At 39.6% G+C, this 24,987-nt stretch overlaps 1 protein-coding gene across 1 annotated transcript; it reads left to right on the plus strand.

The window, feature by feature from the left end:
• Positions 1–982: 982 nt before the first annotated feature.
• On the plus strand, positions 983–23,909 carry MMADHC (metabolism of cobalamin associated D). The gene is made up of 8 exons (XM_070423028.1): positions 983–1,083; positions 1,627–1,686; positions 6,349–6,493; positions 13,035–13,252; positions 16,571–16,676; positions 17,270–17,400; positions 22,368–22,454; positions 23,386–23,909. Exons 2-8 carry the CDS (start codon positions 1,678–1,680, stop codon positions 23,578–23,580), a joined length of 891 nt encoding a protein of 296 aa, XP_070279129.1. The 5' UTR covers positions 983–1,083; positions 1,627–1,677; the 3' UTR covers positions 23,581–23,909.
• The last annotated feature ends 1,078 nt before the right edge of the window (positions 23,910–24,987 follow it).

Consider the following 24,987-nt stretch of genomic DNA (forward strand, 5'->3'; position numbering starts at 1 on the left):
CCATTCCTCTCTGAATCAATAAAAATCGATATTTTTTTTAAAAAGTAAGTGTTATGGGTTGACTCAGCGAGATAGACCACCGACTCAGAATTTAAATTTAGGTGCCTTTTAAGCTGGCCAGCTGACGACAGTTTCAGCACCCCGCGGAAGTAAAAGTCTGAACTGTGGTCCAGACTGCAAAAGTTACAGCATATTTATTTGCAAAAACTACAAAGTTACAAAGCCTTGTTTACGCAATTTGTTCCCGACACAGTATAGCATTATCACCTTCCTATCTAGGTTTTCCGGGAACAGAGAGCACAGTATATTGAGGAGGGACCATGCGACCATATCTCAAGGCCTGACCTGATGTCAATACCTTCCTATCTGTCTGTTCCAGGAACAGACAGCACAGCGCGCCCCATATGCAGCCCAGTACAGTAAGGAAACAAAAAACATAGACTAACTTGTCCAATATGACCCAACAGAAATATCAGTATGAATAAAGTATGGATTTCGGTTAATTAAAAAATAACATAGATAAACAAAAATTAAATTGCTAAATAAAAATTAATTGTAATTGTAATTAACTAACATATATTTTGAGCCTATTAAAGGCTGATAGGCAAAGAAAAACCTAAGTGTCCTATGCTCAAAAACAGTGAGTCGTGAATAAAAGTATATACAAAGAACAGAAGACTATATTTACTGGGGGCAGTAAGAAAATTCTGGGGTGAGGGCAATCTATGAACCAGAACAGTAAGTTAATGAACAAAATGAAATGAACACCTAACCAAAGGAGGGGGGGGGCGGGGCGGGGGGAGGGGGGGGGCGGGGCGGGGACCCTCCTGGCAATTCCTACACGTCACTCTCCCACCTTTTCTCCTCCCACATTGTTGGCCTGGACTAGCCAATGAAAGGCCGGCTCTGCGTAGACCTCCTGTGCGCGTGCGCAGCGAGGAGCCTCTCCTTCAATAGGCTCCGAAGCAACTTCCTCAGCCTAGGCACTGTCCGCGCAGGCGCAACCCAGCTGCCGTGGCCGCCGCCATCTTCGCGGCGGGAAGAGTCGGGGTCTGGGACAGCTGGAGGCGGCGGCGGTGACAGGTATGGGTGGTTTCCGCCCGCGGTAGCCCCTCCAAATGCGCCCGTCTTCGGCCACAGCTCTCGGTATTGCGCCTCTTCCCACCGGGCCACGTCTCTGTCCCCATTTTGTCCTGTCACTCCGGCTTCAGACGCTTTTTCGCCTCCTCACTCTTCCCGTTCAGCTCGAACCTTTGTTTGGAGCTTTCGGTGGCCGCCCTGACCTGTGTTAAATGCCTGCTTCGACCCTGGGGACCAGCCCTGGGCGCAGGCTCCCCACTGCTGCCCGGGTCTGGCCCGAGTTGTTTACTGCGGGCGCACCCCCAGGGCCCCGAACCGAGGGCCCCGAGCCGCGGGCCTCCCGGGCGGGGGCGGGGGCTGGCGGGGGTCTGGGCCGGGCGGGCCGAGCCGAACCAATTGGTAGGTAAAGTTACTCGGCCTCCTTGGGTGGACCGAACCCTGACGTTGGGCCTGCGGTGATCCAGGGACACACAGTGGGAGAGAGCGCCGTTCCCGAGTCTCTGTTAAGCCGAACCCGTCACCGCCTGTCGTTCTGTCCTTTCCCAGGAGTAGCTTCACGGAAGGGAGGATCCTCTGCGTCTGCTCTCTCCGCCGGAAATGGCCAATGTGAGTAAACGAGCCTCGCAAGGGGCAGCTTAGTCCAGTGCTAGTGTGGGAGCCCGTTAGGAAAAGGTGGAGGCCGGGTTTGGGAGGGTGTCGGCGACATCCTGTGTTCCAGCCGGTAATTTCCAGCCGGTAAATCCCTCCGGTGCCGCAGGGTTTTTCAAGCGGGCGATCCCTGGCCAGCCGGGCACTGACCTTCCCTTAGATTGTCAGATCAAACATGACAGCCGCCAGCACGGCAGCCGTTCGGTGTGAGGGAGTCAAGTTTATATCTGTGTTTGTGGTCACATCGGCAAAATTCTGTGCGTGCGCGCTTCAGTATTTTGATTAGCGTTGTGTGCCACCGGACAGAAACGGTAGGAAGTCGCAGGTTTGGGTGTGGACAGTGCCCAGGGGAGCAGGGGTGGGAAGTGCACGTTCTGCGCCTCCGCGGCAGCGGGAGCGCATCCTTTTCAGTGCAGGGGCACTGGTACTTGTTCCTACACACTCAGGTTTAGAAATGCATGCAGGGCCAGCATCCTTTCAATATTTTTTAAAAATATATTGTTTCAGTCAAATACTTTGAATCTGTTTTTAAGCTGTTTTTAAATTCTTTGTGAGCCAAACGGGATGTTTTGTTAGCAGTTTTCGTACAGCAAGTAACTTTCCAAATCCAACAAAATGAAAGCAAGAGATAGCATTCACAGAGACGGGAGGTATTTATTGGCTGTCAAAGCCCGGTTATAAATCGGACACGCCCTAGCGTAAGGAGTTCATACAGTGGGGGACGTGACGTAGAAAGGAAAACAGCAGCAATAAAAGTGGGAAGTGATTTTTTTTAAAGCTACACACACGTCAGTGCAGTGTGGACTCAGCTTTGCGGAGAAGAGAAATGGGGACCTGGGATCATTTAGTCTGAGAAGCGTTTAATTTGTGTTTTGTGGAAGAATTGGGCCCAGAGAATCTCAAGGTTTAAGTGGGAAGAACAGGAGTACATACATTTAAAGGCATTCCGCCTTTCAAAAATCAACAAGTTAGTTTTGCCTTCCCGAGTATAAGATAGGTAGATAAAGTTACTGGGAAATAAGTAGATTGTAGACTTCTGATCAACTAATAGAGAGCCTTGAAGGCCAAACAGTAATTTAGACATTGTTTTTTAAATCATGATGATTTGGAGCAGTGTGTGAGGGAGATTAATATGGCAACAGTTACCCAGGGTAGTGTTTCTGTAATCGAACCTGATGTATTAAGCGAGAGTCTAATGATGTGACTACAGGGACAGGTTATAATCTTGGCCACGTAAGATGAATTTTTACCCAGCCATGACCACAGAAGGGGAACATTGTAAAGCAGCACGTGGTGGACATTAATTAGAGTAGAATGCTAGTATTTGACCTGGCTTTATAAATTATTTCGGTAGGGTAAATAATTTTAAAGCTACTTTGTAAATCCTCTTATTATTAGAAAGAAGGTCATATAAAGTTAATTTTAATATTCAAATGTACTTTTTAAATTTGGTGTTTATATGCCTTGTAAACACTGAATGGATGTTACTAATAAAATATGCAGATATGTGTGTCTTTAACCATATCTTAGCATACATAACAAGGATCAAAAATGCCCATGCTTCAGTAGGTAGACAGGTAAATTAAGAGGCATTGGTGGGGATTTTGACAAACTGAAATGTCTACTTCTGATATAAAGAGAGCAGCCTTCCTTAGTCACAGCATTTGTCGCTAACTATTGCCTTTTGGGAATCTGAATCCATTGCTGCCAGATCTTCAAGAACAGCCAAAAATCTGCACCTTTTGTGTGAAATCTCTCAGTTTCTCAATGTTGATACTCAATACAAATTTCTTGTGTAACACTGTGGACCACACAAAAATGTCTGTGGATGCATATGGGTATGTTTCATAGATGACCAGTTTTCAGTCTTTGGTATAGACCATTTTTCTCCTCACAGAACTTAGGCCTAAGAAGTGCCTAAAAGACTGTTTCTATTTACATGCTAAAAGGGTTTTAAACTTTGAATCTTAATAGCTTGTCATCTTCCCAAGTTTAGAGTCCTGGGTTTGTTTGAATTTAGTCATGTATAAAATATATACTTATCCTCAAACTAAAATAAGCTGGCTATTCTAATTTGGGGGCTATTTTATTGGCTGCTACTTGTAATCATTATGTTCATTAGTTGACCCAATGTCATAAAATCTGTCAAATTCCCACAAAATATTTCACTTCAACAATAAAAGATTTGAGAGCCATATAGGTTAAAGGGAAGAATTTGAAACTAACTTAGTACTATCATCAGCTATCTATTTCAGTGGACAAATTAAATGCTGGTTTATTTTGCAAATAAAATGAAACTTGGTGATTAGATTTTCTTAGAATAGGAACAAAACTCACATCTCATTATATAACTTTTGTTAAAAGTTTTACCATGAAGAAAAATCAAAATAGAGTCTAGTGGCCTAGGTACTAAGAGGCTAAAATAATTGTTAATAATATTAGGCTACTTCAGAAATTGTTTGAAGCACTTAGCACAAGGACCTGGCCCAAAGTAACTAACACTATTTTTTTTTAAATATATTTTATTGATTTTTTACAGAGAGGAAGGGAGAGGGATAGAGAGTTAGAAACATCGATGAGAGAGAAACATCGATCAGCTGCCTCCCCACTGGGGATGTGCCCGCAACCAGGGTACATGCCCTTGACCGGAATCGAACCCGGGACCCTTGAGTCCACAGGCAGACGCTCTATCCACTGAGCCAAACCGGTTAGGGCAACTAACACTATTGATTGCTATTTAATATTGCCTCTTTCAGCTAATCTCTTATTAAACTTCTTATTTTGAGGCTTTGCTCAAATATTTTTGATATTTGCATTTTAGATTCTGAGGCATATTCAATCTGTTAAATGTCCTCAATTGTAAAGGTAAATTTAGAGTATTATAGAAACACCCAAAAGTCTAGTTTTTCTAGTAGGTAAAAAAACGTAATAATTACCACTTTTGCCTCTTTGGGCAGATTGGATACAGACACAAGGGAGTGCTTAAATTTTCAGGTGGACTGAATGCTTTGGAGTCATGCCATGCACTTAGGAGACTCAGAGAAGGTTGTATTCCAGGTCTTTAAGAGTTGGAATATTTAAGGCTTAGAATGTGAGGAAAAAGGGCATTTTAGCATAAGAACTCTTTTGACAGTCTAAAAGAAGGCAGAGAAATATGGAAAATGTGAGGAAGATATTTTTATGTGACAAAAGAGTGAAGTAAGGGAAGGGAGGGTAAAATTAGTAATAAATGCTGTCAGAATAAGACCAGTTCTGATGTCTTATACTTATGGTAAGAAATAAAGTCAGAAAGAACACATGGGTTGGATTTCAGAATACTAGGTGAAAGGGAAAAAGAACGAGTAAAGTGTCAAATGGCTGGACTATTTCAACATCCCGGTAACTAGTTTCATACCACCTCTCTAACCCCACTCCAGTCCATTCTCTGTGCTGCCCTTAATGGTACATACCTTAAGATGTCCATATTTTTATCAGTTTACTCCATTCCCTGCCTACAGAATAAAATTCTGATTTGTTATCTTGATATAACCAGCCCTTTACTGTCTGTGCCAAATACAGAGCCTTTTATAGTTGCCCACAAGTCAACTTTCAAGACTGTTTCTTACTGCACTCCCCTATATCCTCCCTCACTGAACTTATCACTCTTTGAATATATCTTTTACAGCTTCATACCTTTGTTCCTGAAAGTCGCTCATTGAAATTCCACTTTCCCTAGCAAATTTCTACAAAACCTAATATACCCTCCCTGAAACTTTTTCTTCTCCTTCAAGGATTTCTTAATTATTCAGATATTTAAATAGAATTTTACAGATGACATATTTGTTTTTATTCTTTTCCACTAAACTAAGAGTTGGCAATTTTTTAATTTTTTACTGTAAAGGGCCAGATAGTAAATATTTTAGGCTTTGTGGGCCATAAAGTGTCTGTGCAACTGTATTTAATTCTGCTATTGCGAAAGTAGCCGTATAAGTGGGTGTTACTGTTACAATAAAACTTGCTTTATCAAAACAAACAGCAGACTTTATTTGGCTATAGTTTCCCAACCCCTGCATTAAATTATTCTGACTCAAGTATTTTACTAAAAGTTTACGCATTTACACAGTCATTCATTGTAACACCTCAGAGTCAAGGAAATGAACTTAGGATCAAAAAATGTACCACAAAAGTATGTGCTAAAATGGGAGAAAGTGGACATTGCCATAAAACCAAGAGGAAAGATGGCATGGGAGATAATTGGCACAATTTATAGCAGTAAAAGAAGACAAGGGTTAGAAAATAAGCAGGTTTTGATCTAAGGAAAGGTTTTGAAAGTTCCGTGTTTTGAGAATAGAAGAATCTTACTACTTGGGACTACTTGGGCTACCTTTTTAGTGCAATTTTTAGAGGTTCCATTCTCTCTAGTGTAGCACTCTTAATTCTGGTCTTTATTGGCAAAGTAACTTACTACTTGTTTTAATATTCGTGTTTATTTTTAAAATTATAAATATACATAATGCTTTTCATATGAAAAGAATAAATGTAGGTTTTAAAAGATATATTGCAGTGTGATTTGCCAGAGGTTGTCAAAGTATAACATTTATATCCAGAAAAAAATAATTTAAAATTTTGTGTCATTTTTAGGTGCTCTGTAACAGAGCCAGACTGGTTTCCTATCTCCCAGGATTTTACTCTTTAATTAAAAGGGTTGTCAATCCCAAAGCCTTTTCAACTGCAGGATCTTCAGGTTCTGATGAGTCTCATGTGGCCACTGCACCTCCCGATATATGTAAGTAAACATTATTATTGCTTTCCTTATAATTGTTTCAAAACATTTTTAGTTGTGTTTCCTATAATATTTCTTGAGGTTTTACAGATTTTCTAAAGTTAAGCTTATACCATTGAATATAGACTCAGAGTTCTGCCTAAATATTTATATCCAAAAGCTACAACATTTTAAAAAATAAAAGAATATTGGTTTCTAAAACTTACTTTCTTAAACACTAGAGGCCTGGTGCACGAAATTCGTGCATGAAGTGGGGGGGTCCCCTCAGACCAGCCTGCACCCTCTCACAATCCGGGACCACTGTCTTCTAACTGCTCACCTGCCTGCCTGATCACCTCTAACTGCCCCGCATGATGATCTGGTGTCCTCCAACTGCCCCCCCTGCCAGCCTGGTCGCCCCCAACTGCCCCCTCCCTCCCCTGCTGGTCTGGTCACCCCTAACTCCACCCCCCCACCCCCCCCACCCCCCCACACACACACCCCTGCCGGCCTGGTCACCCCTAACTGCCCCCCTCCCCCCGCCAGCCTGGTTGCCCCACGCAGCTCGCTGCTCAGTTGTTTGGTCATCCCTCACTAACCCCCCTGCCGGCCTGGTCACCCCACACAGCCTGTTCAGTCGTCCGTTCAGTTGTTTCTGTTGTGACGGTCGCTTAGGCTTTTATATATATACTAGTAGCCCGGTGCATGAAATTCGTGCACTGGGGGGGAGGGGGGGGGAGAAGGGGCCCCTCAGTCTGGCCTTCACCCTCAGCAATCTGAGACCCCTCAGGGAATGTCTAACTATCTGTGCCCACACTTTTAAAAGATAACAGCTCCATTGTTGTTCCTTTCTTATGCTTAAAACCATTGGAATTAGTAGGTATTCAAAGTGTGTATACATTTTGAGGGGACACCCTGTATATCTCTAGTCAGTGGTGAAAGAAACCAATAGCAGATTTGGAGCCCCCAGACAGGGAACCTTGCTCATTCCCCACATGTCTCCCCACTTCACTTTCCACCTTCGTGGGCAGCAGGAGAATCAACATTTTCTCTCATTAATTCGGAAAAGCATGTCCTGTCACCCATTCAGGAGTGCTCTAGGCCCCAAGCAAGCAAGGCTCAGTCAGGGCAGCCTTCACTCATAGGTGCTGGCACCCAAAGTGCACATTCCTCCTCTACAGTCGCCCCGACTATCCCACTGTTTCACTAAGAGGATGGAATTCCTCTCTGCCTCTGGGCTCTTGATCTTGAACGCTGACCGAAGGCACCTCAGAGAGGGCAACCCGCGCCCACCCGCGCCAACCGCGTCTGTCTGCACCTGCTCCTGCCTCAGCACCTGCATTAACCCCTCAGAGGTGATCTTGTAGCTGCACTGGCCTCTGTGGGAACAGGTCATCACCACTCCGCCCTCTCACTGTCATCTCACAGGCGCCCACCCTCAGCACCCAGAACACCCAGACACTCTCCAAAGGACGTGAGAGCATCAGAGGGGATGTGTGCACATCCTGTGGGGGTGTTAGACATGCCGGGTTGATGGAAGTGCGGTGGAGAGGCGGGGGGAACTTGTGGGCACCTTGGTTTGCAACTGTTGCAGGCGCTGGAGGGTGACAGTGTGCTGGGGGATGTTCGCATGCCAGGGGGGATGTGCACACCGGAGGCCTCTGGCTTTGCAGATCGGCAAACCCCCGTGGTGCGGCCAGGAGGACGTCAGTCTGGCCCGCCACGGTGGCTGTCCCTGCGATCCTGCACCTTCTGGGCCAGGAGGCGGGTCTTGCGCAGTCACTCCTGGGCGCTGATGGCTGCCTCCCCACCGTGAAGGGTCACGGATCCGAGTCCCAGGACCATGCACAGCCTCAAGCGCTGCCCCCGCCCCAGCAGGGTCACAGATCCGTGTCTTGGTCCCGTGGACAGCCTCAAGCACTGACCCCCACCCGGCAGGGTCACAGATTCGGGTCCTGGACTGCAGACAGCCTCCCGTGCTGCCCCCCTGCCCACCAGGTCCGGCAGGGTCACAGATCTGAGTCCCGGACTGCAGACAGCCTCCCGTGCTGCCCCCCTGCCCACCAGGTCCGGCAGGGTCACAGATCTGAGTCCCGGACTGCAGACAGCCTCCCGTGCTGCCCCCCTGCCCACCAGGTCACAGATCCGGGTCCCGGGACCGCGGACAGCCTCAAGCACTGCCGCCCCACTCTCGAGGACATGGATCCAGGTCCCAGACCGCGGACAGCCTCAAGCACTGCCCCTGCCCGGCAGGGTCACAGATCTGAGTCCCAAACCGCAGACAGCCTTGCCTGCTGCCGCCTGCCTTCAGTATGCAAATTAGCCGCCATCTTGTTGCTTCAGGGTGGGGGTCCCCACTGGGGTGCCTGGCCAGTCTGGGTGAGGGGCTGAGGGCTGTTTTCAGGCTGGTGGGCGACTGAAGCTCCAAACCTCTCCTTTTTTTCTTTTTTTTTAATTATGGCATTTATTTACCTTCTATGGCTGTCACTGGAGCTGAGAGCCGGCTTTCTCTCTGAGGCTCGGCTGCTGAAAGCAGGTTTCTGGCCTTTGTTTACCTTCTGTATTCGAAACAATGTTGCAGCCTTGCTGGCTGAAGCCTGGCTGACTAAAGCCAGTTTCTGGGGTTTTGTTTAGCTTCTATATTTGTTACAGTGTTTCAAACTGCAAGCTCAGAGGCCTGCAGCGCAGGCGGGGAAGCTTGGCTTCCTCCGTCACTGAAGCAAGCAAGCCTCCCTGTTCGCTTCAAGCTGCCTGGCTGCCGGCCGCCATCTTGGCTGGCAGTTAATTTGCATATCTCACTGATTAGCCAATGGGAAGGGTAGCGGCCATACGGCTAATTACCATGTTTCTCTTTTATTAGAGGCCCGTTGCACGAAGAGATTCGTGCAATAGGCCTTCCCTTCCCCTGGCTGCCGGCACCGGTTTTCCTCCGGTACCCGGAACCCAGGCCTTCGCTCTGGCCGGAGCCTTCAGTTGTCACTGCTCCGGCCAGAGCCTTCAGTCTTCGCTCCGCCGCTTCGGCCTATGTATGCAAATTAACCGCCATCTTAGTTGGGTTAATTTGCATACTCTCCTGATTGGCTGGTGAAAGTAGTGGAGGGATGGTCAGTTTACATGTTTGTCTATTATTAGGTAAGATAGATTAGTTTCTTTCTCTCTTCAAAAACATACAGTCCTCTCTGAAACAAATTTTTTTTTTTTTATATATATTTCATTGATTTTCTACAGAGAGGAAGGGAGAGAGATAGAGAGTTAGAAACATCGATGAGAGAGAAACATCGACCAGCTGCCTCCTGCACATCTCCTACTGGGGATGTGCGCGCAACCCAGGTACATGCCCTTGACCGGAATTGAACCCGGGACCTTTCAGTCCACAGGCCGACGCTCTATCCACTGAGCCAAACCGGTTTCGGCATCTCTGAAACAAATTTTTTAATGCTATTACACTTACCACTTTTTACCATTCTTTGCTGAATTTTTTAAATAGCTGGCACTTTTTATATATGTGTTTATTGAATCAGTAACTTATCCTCTACAAATTCTGCTTCATCTAATCCATCTTGCACATTATTAATCATTCTAAAACATTTTAATTCTGTCAATTCCTTAATAAACCTTGGTTGCCTCCCACTACTTTCAGTAGCAGTTCCAGTCCCTAACCTATGAAAAATTTTCTGGTTCTAAAAAAATTTTTTTTTAATTTATGTGATTAGGTAAATTTCAGAAGTGTTCTGTGCCACAGACCTATATTGGAGACTTATAAGTACCGCGCGCTAACCGATTGCGCCACTGGAGCTCCTATATTGGAGACTTATAATGCACACTAAAATATTAAGGGAGGGCTCTTAGGAACTTAATGTAATGTATCCTAAAGGAACTGGGCATGGGATCCTTTTTTTCTTGCAACACATTACTTACTGTGTAATTTAAGTTTACTTGAGCATGCCCCAGGTTTTCTTGCCCCAGTTTTATACTCCATCTCTAATTACTCCAACTTATATCTTTGGAAGGCTAAACATGTATGTATCATAAATGAAAGATTTGACATTCAGGGGTTTGTATCCTGAATATATTAAAAAATATATATTTCATAGACTAATAGGAAAAAGACAGTAGGAAACCAGACAATTTTTGTCACATGTTATGATATAAATTTTGTTTTTATTTTTACAGATTTTAATCCAGATTCAGTGAAAATCCTATTATAATTTATTTTAAATTTTTCTTTATTATTTTTATATACTTTTTATTGTTACTGATATTACAGATATCTCCCATTTTCCCCCTTACCCCCCTTCTCCCAGCCCCTACCTACCCCCTCTCCGCCCCCACCCCCCCATTACTTCACTACCCTATTGCCCATGTCCATGGGCTATTCATTTAAGTATATAAGTTCTTTGGTTGGGGGAACAAGAAGAGAGAAACCAAACAATTTTTTAAAATGTATATGAACAGACTATTCCTGGAAGAAAAAAACTAAATGACCAGTCAACATGAAATTATGCTCAGATCCACTATTAACATGGGATTTTTTTTTTTCAAGAGACTGTTAGATCTGAATAGTCTTTAAAACCCATCTTATTAAAAAATAGCTGATAGGTTTTTGCTTTTGAACTGACTTCAGTTAATTATTAGTGTGTGTCAGCCTTATTACTCACAGTGGTCTGCAGACTAATAGCATCAATATCATCTAGAAACTTGATAGAAATAAAGAATCTTGAGCCCCACTCCAGATTTAATAAATCAGAATCTACAGTTTTATAAGATCTCCGATGATTTTTTTGACATTTTTACTTTCTTTTTCCTTCACCTGAGGATATATTTTTATTGATTTTTAGAGAGAGAAAGAAAGAGAAACATCAATCAGCTGCCTCTTGTAAGCTCCCCAACCTGGAACTGAACCCACAACCTAGGTATGTGCCTTGTTGAATGGATCCTGAAACCCTTTGGTGTATGGGACAATGCTCCAACCAACTGAGCCACCTGGCCAAGACTCTGATAATTCTTAAATACTTCTTAAAAGTTTAAGAAATATTAGGCTAGAGTGTTTGGGGTTAAGAATTATGAGACATTGTCTAGATTCAAGAGGGAAGAGTTTTATGATTGATGGATGTTTGTCATAGTTCTAGAAGATGAATATGACGACACATTCTAATGATGCAGCAGTCATATTTCTATGGCCATTTTTAGTCACTCAGTTTGGACAGAGTATTAAAAAATGTTTTTATTGCCAACTGATGTCTTCGGCAATCATCCCTTTCTGTAAACAAAACTCCTACTTGAGAATTTCTTTGTTTAGTTTTCTACTTTATTCTTTCCTGGATCTTTTTGAAATTTTCACAAGTTAGGATATTTTTAAAAAGTGAATGAAGCACTGTTTCTCTTCTTCTGTAAGTATTTAATCCATGTTAACTCATTCAGCTTGGTAAACAGCATTATGTCACATGGTTCATAAAAGATTTTTCCAGCTCATCATTAACAAAGCTTCATGCCCCTCCCCTAGGGTAACCCCTGTTATGTTCAGTACTAGAGGCCCGGTGCATGAAATTCGTGCACTGGGGGGCGGGGATCTCTCAGCCCAGCCTGCACCCTCTCCAATCTGGGACCTCTCGGGGATGTCTGACTGCCAGTTTAGGCCTGATCCCTGCGGGAATGGGCCTAAACCGGCAGTCAGACATCCCTCTCACAATCCAGGACTGCTGGCTCCTAACCACTCGCCTGTCTGTCTGCCTGATTGCCCCTAACCTCTTCTGCCTGCCAACCTGATCACCCCCTAACCATTCCCCTGCCAGCCTGATTGATGCCTAACTGCTTCCCTGCCGGCCCGATCGCCCCCAACTGCCCTCCCCTGTGAGCCATCTTGTGACAACGTGGGGGCGGCCATCTTGTGATGCAAGGGTGGGAGGGTCAATTTGCATATTACCTCTTTATAGGATAGGATGTTTCATTTTAGATCACCCCCCCCTTTTAAAAACATAAATAAAAGATTTTAAAATAAATACTATTATTTGACTTAGCTTTTTCTCTTAAGGTAATGTGTCTTGGACAGGGGTGGGCAAACTTTTTGACTCGAGGGCCACAATGGGTTCTTAAACTGGACCAGAGGGCCGGAACAAAAGTATGGATGGAGTGTTTGTGTGAACTAATATAAATTCAAAGTAAACATCATTACATAAAATGGTATGGTCTTTTTGTTTTTTAGTTTTATTCATTTCAAATGGGCCGGATCCGGCCCGCGGGCCGTAGTTTGCCCATGGCTGGTCTTGGACTTCGGTATCAGTAAAGATTTACTATATTCTTTTTCATAATTATCAAGCATTAAATAATATGGATTACAGTACTTTTATTAAATTTCCTAATAATGGACTTGCTTAGGAGCTGACAACTGGTTGCTTTGATTAGCAATTTGGAAATAACTCGAAACTATGTTCACATAGGAAAGCAAATTTCAAAAGTCTACCATTTAGGTAAAAAGTACCCAATTCTAAAAAGAATTCATTCTTTCAGTCTCCAAGTATACTTTATCATTAAAGAGAAAATGACTCATTTTGTTGTTTCTTTTCAGGCTCTCGAACAATATGGCCAGATGAAATAATGGGACCATTTGGGCCTCAGGACCAGAGATTTCAGCTTCCTGGGAACATAGGTTTTGATTGTCATCTCAATGGGACCGTGTCACAGAAGAAAAGCCAGGTTCATAAAACTTTACCTGATGTTTTAGCAGAACCTTTATCAAGTGAAAGACATGAGTTTGTGATGGCACAATATGTGAATGAATTTCAGGTAAATTATTAATATCATATATTCGGTTTTTATAATGCTATATTAATTTCCATAAACAGTACTTTTATTTGAAAAAGTAAAAGAAAAATACTTAATTCCAATATATACAAAAAAAACATATATAGATTTTTGAAAGTTGGCATTGTCCTATGTATTTTACTTGAGATTATAGTCTTTTTAGGTAATTAAATCTTCAGAACTGTCTTTTGATAACTACTTATTCCATCAAATAAAGACAATTTTATTATTTCTATATTACTGAAAATTTAGATTTCTGTTTTTCACTTTTATTTCTTGTAATTATTTGTATATGGACTAAATTCCTGCTATACTCCTTTAGCCATTTAAAAACTTAAGAAAATTTTGAGATCTCTGAAATTCTTCAGGTGCAGTAATCTAAAAAGGAAAACTTATAATGGGCTTGTGTTATTTTAAATACAACTTCTGAGGGTTCTTTTTAATGAATGTTTAAACTGCTATTGCATAAATGAATGTTTTTAAGTGAGTTGTGTTTTTTTTTAATATATTTGATTTTTTACAGAGAGGAGGGAGAGGGATAGAGAGTTAGAAACATCGATGAGAGAGAAACATCAATCAGCTGCCTCCTGCACACTCCCCACTGAGGATGTGCCCACAACCAAGGTACATGCCCTTGACCAGAATCGAACCTGGGACCCTTCAGTCCGCAGGCCAATGCTCTATCCACTGAGCCAAACCAGTTAGGGCTTTAAGTGAGTTTTTAAACTAATATTGCTTCATTGCCAATCAAGTGGAAAGCTATGTGCTATTCAGAGTTTCTGTCAAACCCCTGATTCTTGTAATTTTTCACATTTATACATAATTTCAGGCTAGGTTCTTAATAACACCATGTTATTAAAAGCAACAACCCCTTACAGTTATTATGGATTATTGGGGGGTGTGAGGGGTTTGTCCCTCAGCCCAGGCTGCACCCTCTCCAATCTGGGACCCCTCAGGGGATTTCCGACTGCCCGATCCCTGGGATCGGGCCTAAACAGGCAGTCGGACATCCCTCTCACAATCCGGGACTGCTGGCTCCCAACTGCTCACTGGCCTGCCTGCCTGCCTGATTTCCCCTAACAGCTTCTGCCTGCCAGCCTGATCACCCCTAACCATTCCCCTGCCAGCCTGATCAATGCCTAACTGCTCCCCTGCTGGCCCAATCACCCACAACTGCCCTCTCTTGCCGGCCTGGTCGCCCCCAACTGCCCTGCCCTGCTGGCCTGGTCACCCCTCACTGTCCTCTCCTGCAGGCCTGGTCACCCACAACTGCCCTCCCCTGCAGGCCTGGTCGCCCACAACTGCCCTCCCCTGTTGGCCATCTTGTGGTGGCCATCTTGTGTGAGGGCATGATGGTCAATTTGCATATTACCTCTTTATTATATAGGATAACCTAATATTGGGATACAGTTGAACTCCCCTGATTTTTTATCTCAGATAATTCCTTCTCAGTCCTCATGGCTCCTCCTCTGTCTACCAATCACATGGTATTTCCCAGACATTTCTGTTCTTCATCTTTTAAATTAATTCCTGGTCTCTTATTCCCTTGGCTTCCTTTCTCAGACGGTGTTTTTATAAATTCTAACTTAGTATTTCTACCATTTCTGGTTCTGTATTTCTGTCTGCCCATCAAACATCTTTGGATATCTCACAAGCCCCAGACTTTGCATGTCTAGTACTGAATTAGTTCTATTTTCTCTCAAAATCTGTCCTTTCATATTTCTGGAGTATAAATGACTTAGCTATCCTCATACTGTCCCAAGATAAAAATTATACTGCCAACCTTGACTCCTCTCTCCATTATACCTACATAAATAGTAATGAAATCTCATTGCTTTTATCTCTTCAAGTAGCTTTTATATTATTTGTGCCCTTTGACTTTTCACTAATATTGCCAGAGTTCCAGGCTACCTTACCTAGATTCTTAGAGGCATATAATATGATGGACTATGGAGAAAGGATAAATCTAGGTTCAAAGGTTAGCTCTGCCATTTACTTAATGAGAAAATGACTTACCTTTCATAGCCTCTGTCTCTATTAAAATGGGGATAATAATCTCAGGCCAGGGCGGGGGTGGACTAGAAGAGGTCAAGCGGGGGGGGGGGGGGGGGGGGGACGACTTATGTAATATTTTCAATAATAAAGATTTTTAAGGTAATGATAATAATAATAATCATCTCAGGCCCAGAAAGTTATAAGGATTATATGTGAAAGTGTCTGTAAAGCAGTAAGTGATTAATACGTTGGCTTTTACTAGGCTATACCTGCTTCTCATTACCATACATCTTCCAAAGTAATACTACCATTAGCTTTTTATCTTATCTGCCTATTCCTCATTTCTTATAAAGTCAGAATTTTGTAATGTGGTATAAATATGGCCTTCCACAATTTTGACCCTTATCATTTCCACCTTACCTCCCTCTACTTCCTACTTTCTCTGTACCTCAGTTACAGCATGCTTTTAATTTTTTTAAATACACCATTCTTTTTGACCATTGAATGCCTTTACCACTATTATTACCTCTTGCTGGACTCTTTTCCTCCTGAATTTCTAACCTATATTGGCACCTATTTTTTTAGCTATCAAACATGCACATCAATTAAAATTTAGCTCAAATATGATGATTTCAACTTTTTTCTGATTTCTCTCAGCAAAACAAGTTTCTTCCCTATCTATAATGTTAGAAAGCTTTCTTCATAACCCTGTAGCATTTTTTCTTATTGGATTGCATTTATTTGTTCATGCCATTTTTCTTCTACTAGCTCTGATATACCTAATAGTAAAGACTGGATTTTTTACCTTTGTAGTGCCTGTGCTTGTCAGTGTCTTATGTATAGTAGATGCCCAGTAAATTTCAGTTGAATAAAAGTCTCTAAGCTCTTTTAGGAGAGGCTGCTCTTTCTATAGTCATCTTATTTTGTAAGTTAGTGTTGTTATATCCCCATTTTAAAGATTACAGAATGAAAGAAAAGATAATTAGATATCACCAAAATATAATGAGCACAATTAGGGTATTTTAGTTAACGTCTTAGCCAACTTCTATTCATATCAAGTTTCATTATATCAGTATATTTATACATTCTTGGTTTTTTATTTCAGTTTTTTGTTTGTTTTAGATTTTTCAGATCCTGTATTCATCATAGAGAAAAGTTTGAGTGTATCAGAAAAAAACTACTACCCCACCAATAGTTAGATTAGGATTATAAAAAAAAAACTTTCTAGGGAAGACAAGTTCATAACAGGCAAGGTATTTTATTTGAATTCTAGATTTTGTTTACTTATATTTCCTTTCCCCCTAGGGTAATGATGCACCTGTTGAACAAGAAATTAACAATGCAGAAACGTACTTTGAAAGTGCCAAAGTGGAGTGTGCAATCCAAACATGCCCAGAATTGCTACGAAGAGGTATGTTGTGCTTCTATGCATTTTTCACTAATGTATATTTGATAATGGTACTAATTTTTTAATGTGTTGAATAATGTGCTCCGTAGGAATTGTAATATTTTGTTTTACTTAATATTTTACCATGTCTGGAAGAAAATGATTACATGGCCAAGATAGAGGCTTTCAGATGTACCCTGCCATCTGACCCCATGCCATTGGATAGGCATAGTAGAATTTTTAATAACTTTTTCCCTGTAGCTTTTCCCTAAAGTCATTTCACTCCTCTGTGATTATTACAGCTATAGTTACATGAGCTGATACATAATCATAAGAAAAATCTTAATAACAAACTTTTTAAAAAATTATAAGACCATTATATGTAACCCTTCAGAATTGTTGTCATTAATATTTCAGTTCATCCAACCAGAGCAGAAGTGAAACAAAATCAAGTTTGTCATCCTTTTAAAAAATAATATGCATTTATAAACCTGAGTTGGTACCACAATAATTTTAACTTAATCATCTTTCTAAAGAAGTGTTTTTATGTACTGATTCTCTTTTTTAAAACCAAATTATTTTCTTCTTGGAATTTTTTTATTTTATTTTATTTATAGATTTTCAATCACTGTTTCCAGAAATGGCCACCAACAAACTAATGATTCTGACTGTAACACAGAAAACTAAAAATGATATGACTGTGTGGAGTGAGGAGGTAGAAAATGAAAGAGAAATGCTCTTAGAAAAGGTAATTTCTTTCAATTGTTGACAATTTAATTTTATGATTTTATTTAAATAGGAATGAACCAATGTATTAAAATGCTGGGTGTCTTTTCTAGCCTTTATTAATTCTCTGCTAACTTATCTCATTACTAAAGAGCTTACATTTTTTCTAAGAATATCAATGCCACAATTTTGAACAACTAAGATTCTAATACTTAATTCTTTTGAATTTAGTTTTGTTTTAGGACATTTGGAAAATAGGGTAAAAAAATAAAATACACTCTTCATACCCATCTCTCCTTCTGTCTGACCTTCCTTTCTCCTTCCATATCTCTCTCTCTCTCTCTCTCTCTCTCTCTCTCTCTCTCTCTCTCTCAAGCAGCAGTTCTCAACCTGTGGGTTGCGAACAATGAAAATACATCCTGCATATCTGATACTTACATTACGATTCATAACAGTAGCAAAATTACAGTTATGAAGTAGCAACGAAAATAAGTTTATGGTTGGGGGTCACCACAACATGAAGAACTGTATTAAAGGGTCACAGCATTAGGAAGGTTGAGAACCACTGCTCTAAAGCATGTAAAATAAACAATGAAAATTACTCCAGCCTTCTTAAAGGAGTAAATGGTAACTGTGTCCAGTGCAATAATCATAAAAAACGATAAAGTCACATTTTTTTTTGTCTTTTGCTTTTAGTCTGAAGATATGTTTTAACTTTCTATAACATTACACAAAGATAGATTTTATTTTTGTAAAATCTACATTTACATCCCATGGGCAAACCATACTTTTTTTTAAAGTTACTTAAAATTTTCCTTTAGTAACTTACAAGTTGAAAACCAAACTTTTTCTTTTACAGGCGGTGAATATATTTGTACATATATTCTTTATGTACACACTTGTATCTCTAGATTTCTAAATAGGGAAGTGCTAAATTAAGGGGTATGTTCATTTTAAATTTTGATAGGTGCTGCCAATTTGCCCACGAAAAAGATTGTCGTAGTGTATAAGCTCTCACCCTCTCTTACCTTGGATATAAGCACTTCTTTTCATTTTTACCAACCCAAGAAATGATAAGTGACTTAAAGTCTTAAATTTTAAAATTATGCAATTACTTCTCTGAGGGTTTTTTTGTTGAGTTATATCAATTTATTTGTCTGAAAGATAAAAAGAAATATTCCTGTGCCTGTATGACAGGTTAGGAATAACTCGGGTAATCTTAGCTAACTATAGTTTAAAAAATTACCTTTACTAATTTCCTTGCAGGATAATGTTAGGAATTACTGTATATTTTCTTTATATATTGGATGTGTGATTCTCTTCATTTGTAAAAATATAATTTACACAATTAATAGTGTTTTATAATGATGACTTCATAGTACTTAAAAGTCCCCTCGTTGAGCTTTGTTAATAAATTTCATACAGTAGGCAACAATCTGAGCAAGTTATATGTTAATTAACAAGGAAATTACAGAGAGGCATTAAGACATTGTTTCTGACTTGTAGAGATCTGAATTTAGAGAGTTGAAATTTAAATAGGCATTAACTCAATAAACATTTTTATTTACATTTCAAGATAATGTTTACTAAATTTATACTTATTACTCTCACTAGAGAGCTCTTGTGTGTATAGCATTTTTTGGCCAGTTAAAGATTCTGAACCTCTTTTGATACTAATGCCATTATAGTTGTAAGTCAGTTTTTTATAACCAACTAGTGGCCCGGTGCATGGATTCATGCACATTGAAAGGAAATTAATTAGAAGAAATATTTTAATATTGCTCTTCGCCCTTTCTCTATAATAGAAGTGTCAACCAAATTCACGATCGACAGTGACAGATCGAAACACATGTGTGCGATTGGCACCAGCGAGAGCTTTATCTGTATCACGCATGTGCGAGTCAGCTTAGCCTTTTGTATATATACAATAAACTTGCTTAATTAGTCCTGCTTTCTGATTTAGCTAAACTTTTTCCAGCCCAGTGAAGCACCCCAACTTCTCTTTCAGGTAATTGTCAGCAACACAGCAGTAAATATCAACATGAATCAGATTATTGTTGTAGAACATCCAGGGGGAACAAAGGGTAAAATATTTAACTGCAGCAGTGTTTGGCTATATTCTGCACAGTGAGAAAACCTGAAGTCATTTTCAAGGTCCACCATTTCTTCTTTTCAGTTGGGTCAAGTTTCTAAACTTTCTAAATCCCCGTTTTCCAGCTAATGAAAAGAAAATAGGTTTCTACCGAGTCTCCTATCTACCTACTCCTGGACTTCTGTGAGGATCAAATGAGATGAGGCACGGGAAAAACACTTCACAGATATTTGGTTAAAGTGTGAAATGTTTGCACCTGGCTATAAAGCAAGTCGTGTTCCCGGCTGAAGAAACTCCAAGGAAGCTAGTCACTAGGGAGAGGAAGCTGGGCGTTGCTACGTGATGCCATTACCCAGCGCCCACAGCCACTATTTCCAGGCTGGCTGGGCTGTGGGCCGCATTTTGTGCCATGGGGTCTCGGCAGCATTGGCTGCGATTTGGTGGGCTGTGGCTCCGGGGTGGTGGCAAGGCCTGTGTCCCACTTGGGGGAAGCCAAGTGCTGCGCTGCCGTGCACATCATGGCAACTCCTGCATTGAGCGTCTGCCCCCTGGTGGTCAGTGCCTGTCATAGCAACTGGTTGGACAGTCAGAGGGACACAGCATATTAGCCTTTTACTAGTATATATAGATTTCAGGGCTTTGAAATGGTATATGCTTCACCTTGTGATTTTTAGTTTATGGGGAAAAAACCACACAGATTTTTCTATTTTAGATACGTTAGTGATTATTTTAGAACCACATGTATTTTCCTGTCCAAATAGGTATTTTATGTTTTATGGTTTAAATGTATTTTTCCAGCAGATGTCAGTATTCAATATTGACGAATAGAAATCTTAAGAGAAATACTTAAACTGGATCTTTTTGTGATAATAATGAGATTCTTTTAGTTAAGCATTACAAACATTTGATTGTATTGTTTTTTCTCTCCTTACAGTTTGTGTATAACACCTCTCTGCATGATACTGATATATATTCTAGTGACTTTTCTATATCAGTAGTTTTTCTATTTTTAAGAATTACGAGGATTAATTAAATACAGCAATAAATAGAAATATTAAGTGTGAACGTAATCTAAAGAACACAGTATTAATGTTTCTTATTAGTTTACAAGAAAGTATTGGGAGAAAATAAGTTAGCTTAAGTTGTATACTAGTACATCTATAGCAGGGGTCAGCAAGCTTTTTCCGTAAAGAGCCAGATAGTAAATATGTTAGGCTTTGTAAGCCAAAGGCTCCAACTATTCAACTTGACTCTTGTATTGCGAAAGCAACCATAGACAGTATATAAATAAATGGGCCTGGCCAAGTTCCAGTAAACAGGCAGCCATCCAGGTTGGGCCCTCAGGTTATAGCTTGCTAACCCCTTATTTAGGATATAGCCCATATTCCTAAGGTTTTTACTTTTGAGAATATCAACTGAAGTCAGTGAAGTCTGTTTACTCTGAGTGGGCCAGGAATTCATATTACGTAGCACTGCACACACCCTGATATCACAATTCAGCTCTCAGTTGGTTTTTTCTGCTTGGCCTCCCAGAATCTCACCATGTGCGTGCACAGCTCAGCTCTTGACTATAGAATCAGTCAGTTGCGCTGCAAACTACTTGGAGCCTTGTTTGCTTATCTCCCTCTTCAATACCTATTCCACAAATTCCATATGCTTCAGCAGTCCATAATTCTTGTTTTCTACTACCTCCTCAGTGCAGTGACACCATTATTTGCTTGGAATCCACTTCTTTGCCTGATGACTAGAGGGTATACCCAGACAAAACTGAAAAATATGGGGAATCACTTCATCTTTTCTCCATCTGTCAAAGATAACAGTTTTGTCTGACTGTTATTCAGGACCTAAAAATAGTTGCCTCATATATTTTTGTCACTTTTATAGTTTTCAGCAGATGACAAGTTTGGTACCTGTTACTGTTATTGCTGAAAGTGGAACTATACCCCATTTTTTAAAAATAGGTATAAGTTAATCTTTTTTGTTGATTTCAAGGATAGGAAGGGAGAGGGAGAGAGATAGAAACATCAATGATGAGAGAGAATGCAACCCTGAGCATGTGCCCTGACTGGGAATTGAACCATGACCTCCTGGTTCATGAGTCTACATTCAACCACCAAGCCACACTGGCCTGGCGTATCCCCTTGTTTTTAAACATTTATGGTCTGTCATTTTTTGTGCTTTTTTTTTTTTTTTAACATTCTAGTCTGGGTCCTAATATTTGTTACTGTCTCCACTGGTTAGACTTCTGGTAAAGCTAATAAAGTAATCATAAGAATTAGGATGGCGAGGCCAAGATTTTGACTAGGTGATACATGCACATGGTATATAATAATTATACACTATACAAAAGAAATGGTTTTATAATGAGAAGTAAGCATCCTATCCCATGTATCCATTTATCCCGTTATTTCTATGTACCTTTTCAGAAGTATTTCACAACTGAGAGGAGATAGATGTGTTTTTGAAGGGCACATAAACAAGTATATGATTTTAATGTTTATTCAAATTAATGAATGGTTCAGATCTTTGTATTTTGAACATTTTGTTTTCCTTTCTTACCTTATTTCTAATATTTCCATAGTGTTACAAAATAGCAACTATAGCTTATAGTTCATGATAAATTCAGGAATCAGTAGCACAGAACTGATTAGAATTAGTTTCTAAAATAAATAGTTTAGAAAAAAATACACAATTTAGACTTCTTGAAAAAAATCAAAATGTTATATGAACCATTAATCTTTTAGACTGGTGAAAATAATCTTATGACTTTATCAGTTTCAAGTTGTTACTAATCTTACTGAATTCTCTGAAGCAAAACATTTATTTTAAAAATTTATTAAAAATAAAAATCGGTAGCCCTACTATCTTGAGCATATTATTTGTCTTTTTCTATGCAGTTTATCAATGGTGCTAAGGAAATATGCTATGCTCTTCGAGCTGAAGGCTATTGGGCTGACTTTATTGACCCATCATCTGGTTTGGCGGTGAGTAATTAAATTAAAAGTTTTAAAGCCAGGTTGGTTATATAACTTGAAGTAGAAATGGTTTTTATTATTGCGAAATTTTTTGTAACTATAACCTTGGTAAAAATAGATCATTTAAGACTTTTTTCAAACCTCACAATTTTACCCAAAAAAGTACCACTATGAGTCAGTTGCATTCACAACTTGGAGGGACCCCTATCCCTCATACTTAGGTTTCTCCATTACTTTAAGGATTTTAAAATTAAAAATAATAAAAAGTTATTTCCATCCTCATTATTTAATTTATATTGAATTGATGTGTTTATTGTTTGTTAGTTGAAAATTACTTACCTGTAGTTTCTTTAAGGAAGAAAAAATATTTTTAGAATTAAGGAAATATGGATGATAAAAGAAATATTTGGAAAAGTAACAATTTTAAAAACACAAAGTTATATTTTGAAAATAACTGAATTACATTGTAACATTTTAAATTCTGGGTATGGGTTTTTTTGGTTAAAATAGTAATTTTTTTTTTTAAATCTTCAGATAGGAATATATACTGTTTCTTCTCTAAGTCAAGTAAGATAGAGTATAAACTAAAAATGAAGAACTTACTCTGGACTTTAGCTTCCTTTTCTTGTAAATGATAAAGATGAACCACGGATGATTATCTAAAATTTATTCCATCTTTAAAGGTGGTGCAATGTTATGCATTTGGTTCTAGATAACATGAAATTTGCTATATCATTCATTTCACATTTCCAGAATGCACAGGTATTGGGGGGAGATGAGGTGTTAGGGCAGTTTATTTGTTTCATGCGACCTTTTTATTATTTGTTTTTTAAAAATATTTGGAGTATTAAAATAGATACATGTTTATGTTTGCATGAAAATTATTGCTACATTGTCTTTCTTGCTAATGAAAATACTTCATTTTTTAAATTTCCTCCAGTTTTTTGGACCATATACAAACACCACTCTTTTTGAAACAGATGAACGCTATCGTCATTTAGGATTCTCTATTGATGACCTTGGCTGCTGTAAAGTGATTCGTCATAATCTCTGGGGTACCCACGTGGTTGTAGGAAGTATCTTCACGAATGCAACACCAGATAGCCATATTATGAAGAAATTAAGTGGAAACTAGTAGTAATGTCGATTTATTTACTGTACTATTTCTACTTAGCATTTGGGTTGATCTATAAACACTGTCAAAGGCTTCAGATTTTAAAATTTACTTATTTCTAGGTATTTATTTCAACATTTGTAAATTTACGGCATTGACAAGGATTTGTGATTTTTAAATCTCAAAAGTTCAGATTGTCTGTGAATACATGTTAAGCACATCCACATTGTACAGAATGTGGTAAATAACATGTAACTATGGTATGATCTATTGTTACTGCTCCCCTTTATTGGAAATACCTTAATTTTAATTATTTTCTCCAAAAATAAATTATACGTTTGCTTATGGTATTTTTTTTTTTTCATTGCAATATTTTTTAAATGTGGTGCTTAAGACTCCTAAGAAATTGTATTAATCTTTATAAAGTAGTTTTTTTAATGGATGTGATTGAAAATGCTAGATTTAACTTTTCCTAATTTTCTTTTTTCTTATACCAGTCTTGAGTATTACTTTGAAATAATGTACATATAGGAAAAGAATAAGAGTAATACTACATGTATAAAGGCATATGAATCTCATCCTTATATATACTAAAGGAATAATTCTTAACTTCTTGGTTGTAATAAATAAATGTGGATTATTTTGAGACAAAACTATGCCTCAAGCTGTTAAATCATATCTCTCCAATTTTAACAAAAGATGCAAACTGTGAGACATTACAGCAATACCTCATTTGTGACAGAGCTAGTTTTTACAGCATTGTGAACTTTTTAAAAAAATCACACCTTTTCATTGGTGAGGCTTTGCCAGTAGGAATAGAGACAAATCTTAGGAGAACAAGTAACTTCTACCAAATGAATTATTTCATTTTTGTCACATTTGCAATTTTACTTCAGTGTACTAACATGAAATGCCATAGTCATTAAATATACTTCCTTAAAATGAAAACAGGCTAGAAAGATGAGGTTGCGATGTTATAATCTGCTTTGATCTTGTCGTATATAAAAATAGATGCTCTCCTAGCTGGTTTAGCTCAGTGGATAGAGTGTCAGCCTGTGGACTGAAGGGTCCCGGGTACGATTCCCATCAAGGGCGCATGCCTGGGTTGTGGGTGTGATCCCCGGTAGAGGGCATGCAGGAGGCAGCTAATCAATGATTCTCTCTCATCATTGATGTTTGTCTCTCTCTCCCTCCCTCCCTCCCTCTCTCCCTCCCTCCCTCCCTCCCTCCCTCTTCCCTTCCTCTCTGTAATCAATAAAAATATTTTTTTAAATTAATAAAATAAATATTTCAGTGGCATCTTAACCTCAACCCATTCAAATGAATACAGGCTCCTTTATTAAAAAAAAAAAATAGATGCTCTAATTGCTTTAACTTTATTTTATATAAGATTATATTTAACTTATGACTTCTTGCATATTCTGGCAT

Source organism: Myotis yumanensis, unplaced genomic scaffold (assembly GCF_028538775.1).
Source record: "Myotis yumanensis isolate MYYU_CA2020_CCGP unplaced genomic scaffold, mMyoYum1.0.hap1 SCAF_8, whole genome shotgun sequence".
Classification (NCBI taxonomy): Eukaryota; Metazoa; Chordata; class Mammalia; order Chiroptera; family Vespertilionidae; genus Myotis; species Myotis yumanensis.

Excerpts from the sequence above, each read along its gene's own strand:
- MMADHC (XM_070423028.1), top strand. Across the intron at positions 13,253-16,570 it reads AATATGTGAATGAATTTCAG|GGTAATGATGCACCTGTTGA; the intron begins GTAAATTATTAA and ends CTTTCCCCCTAG. Across the intron at positions 16,677-17,269 it reads CCCAGAATTGCTACGAAGAG|ATTTTCAATCACTGTTTCCA; the intron begins GTATGTTGTGCT and ends TTTTATTTATAG.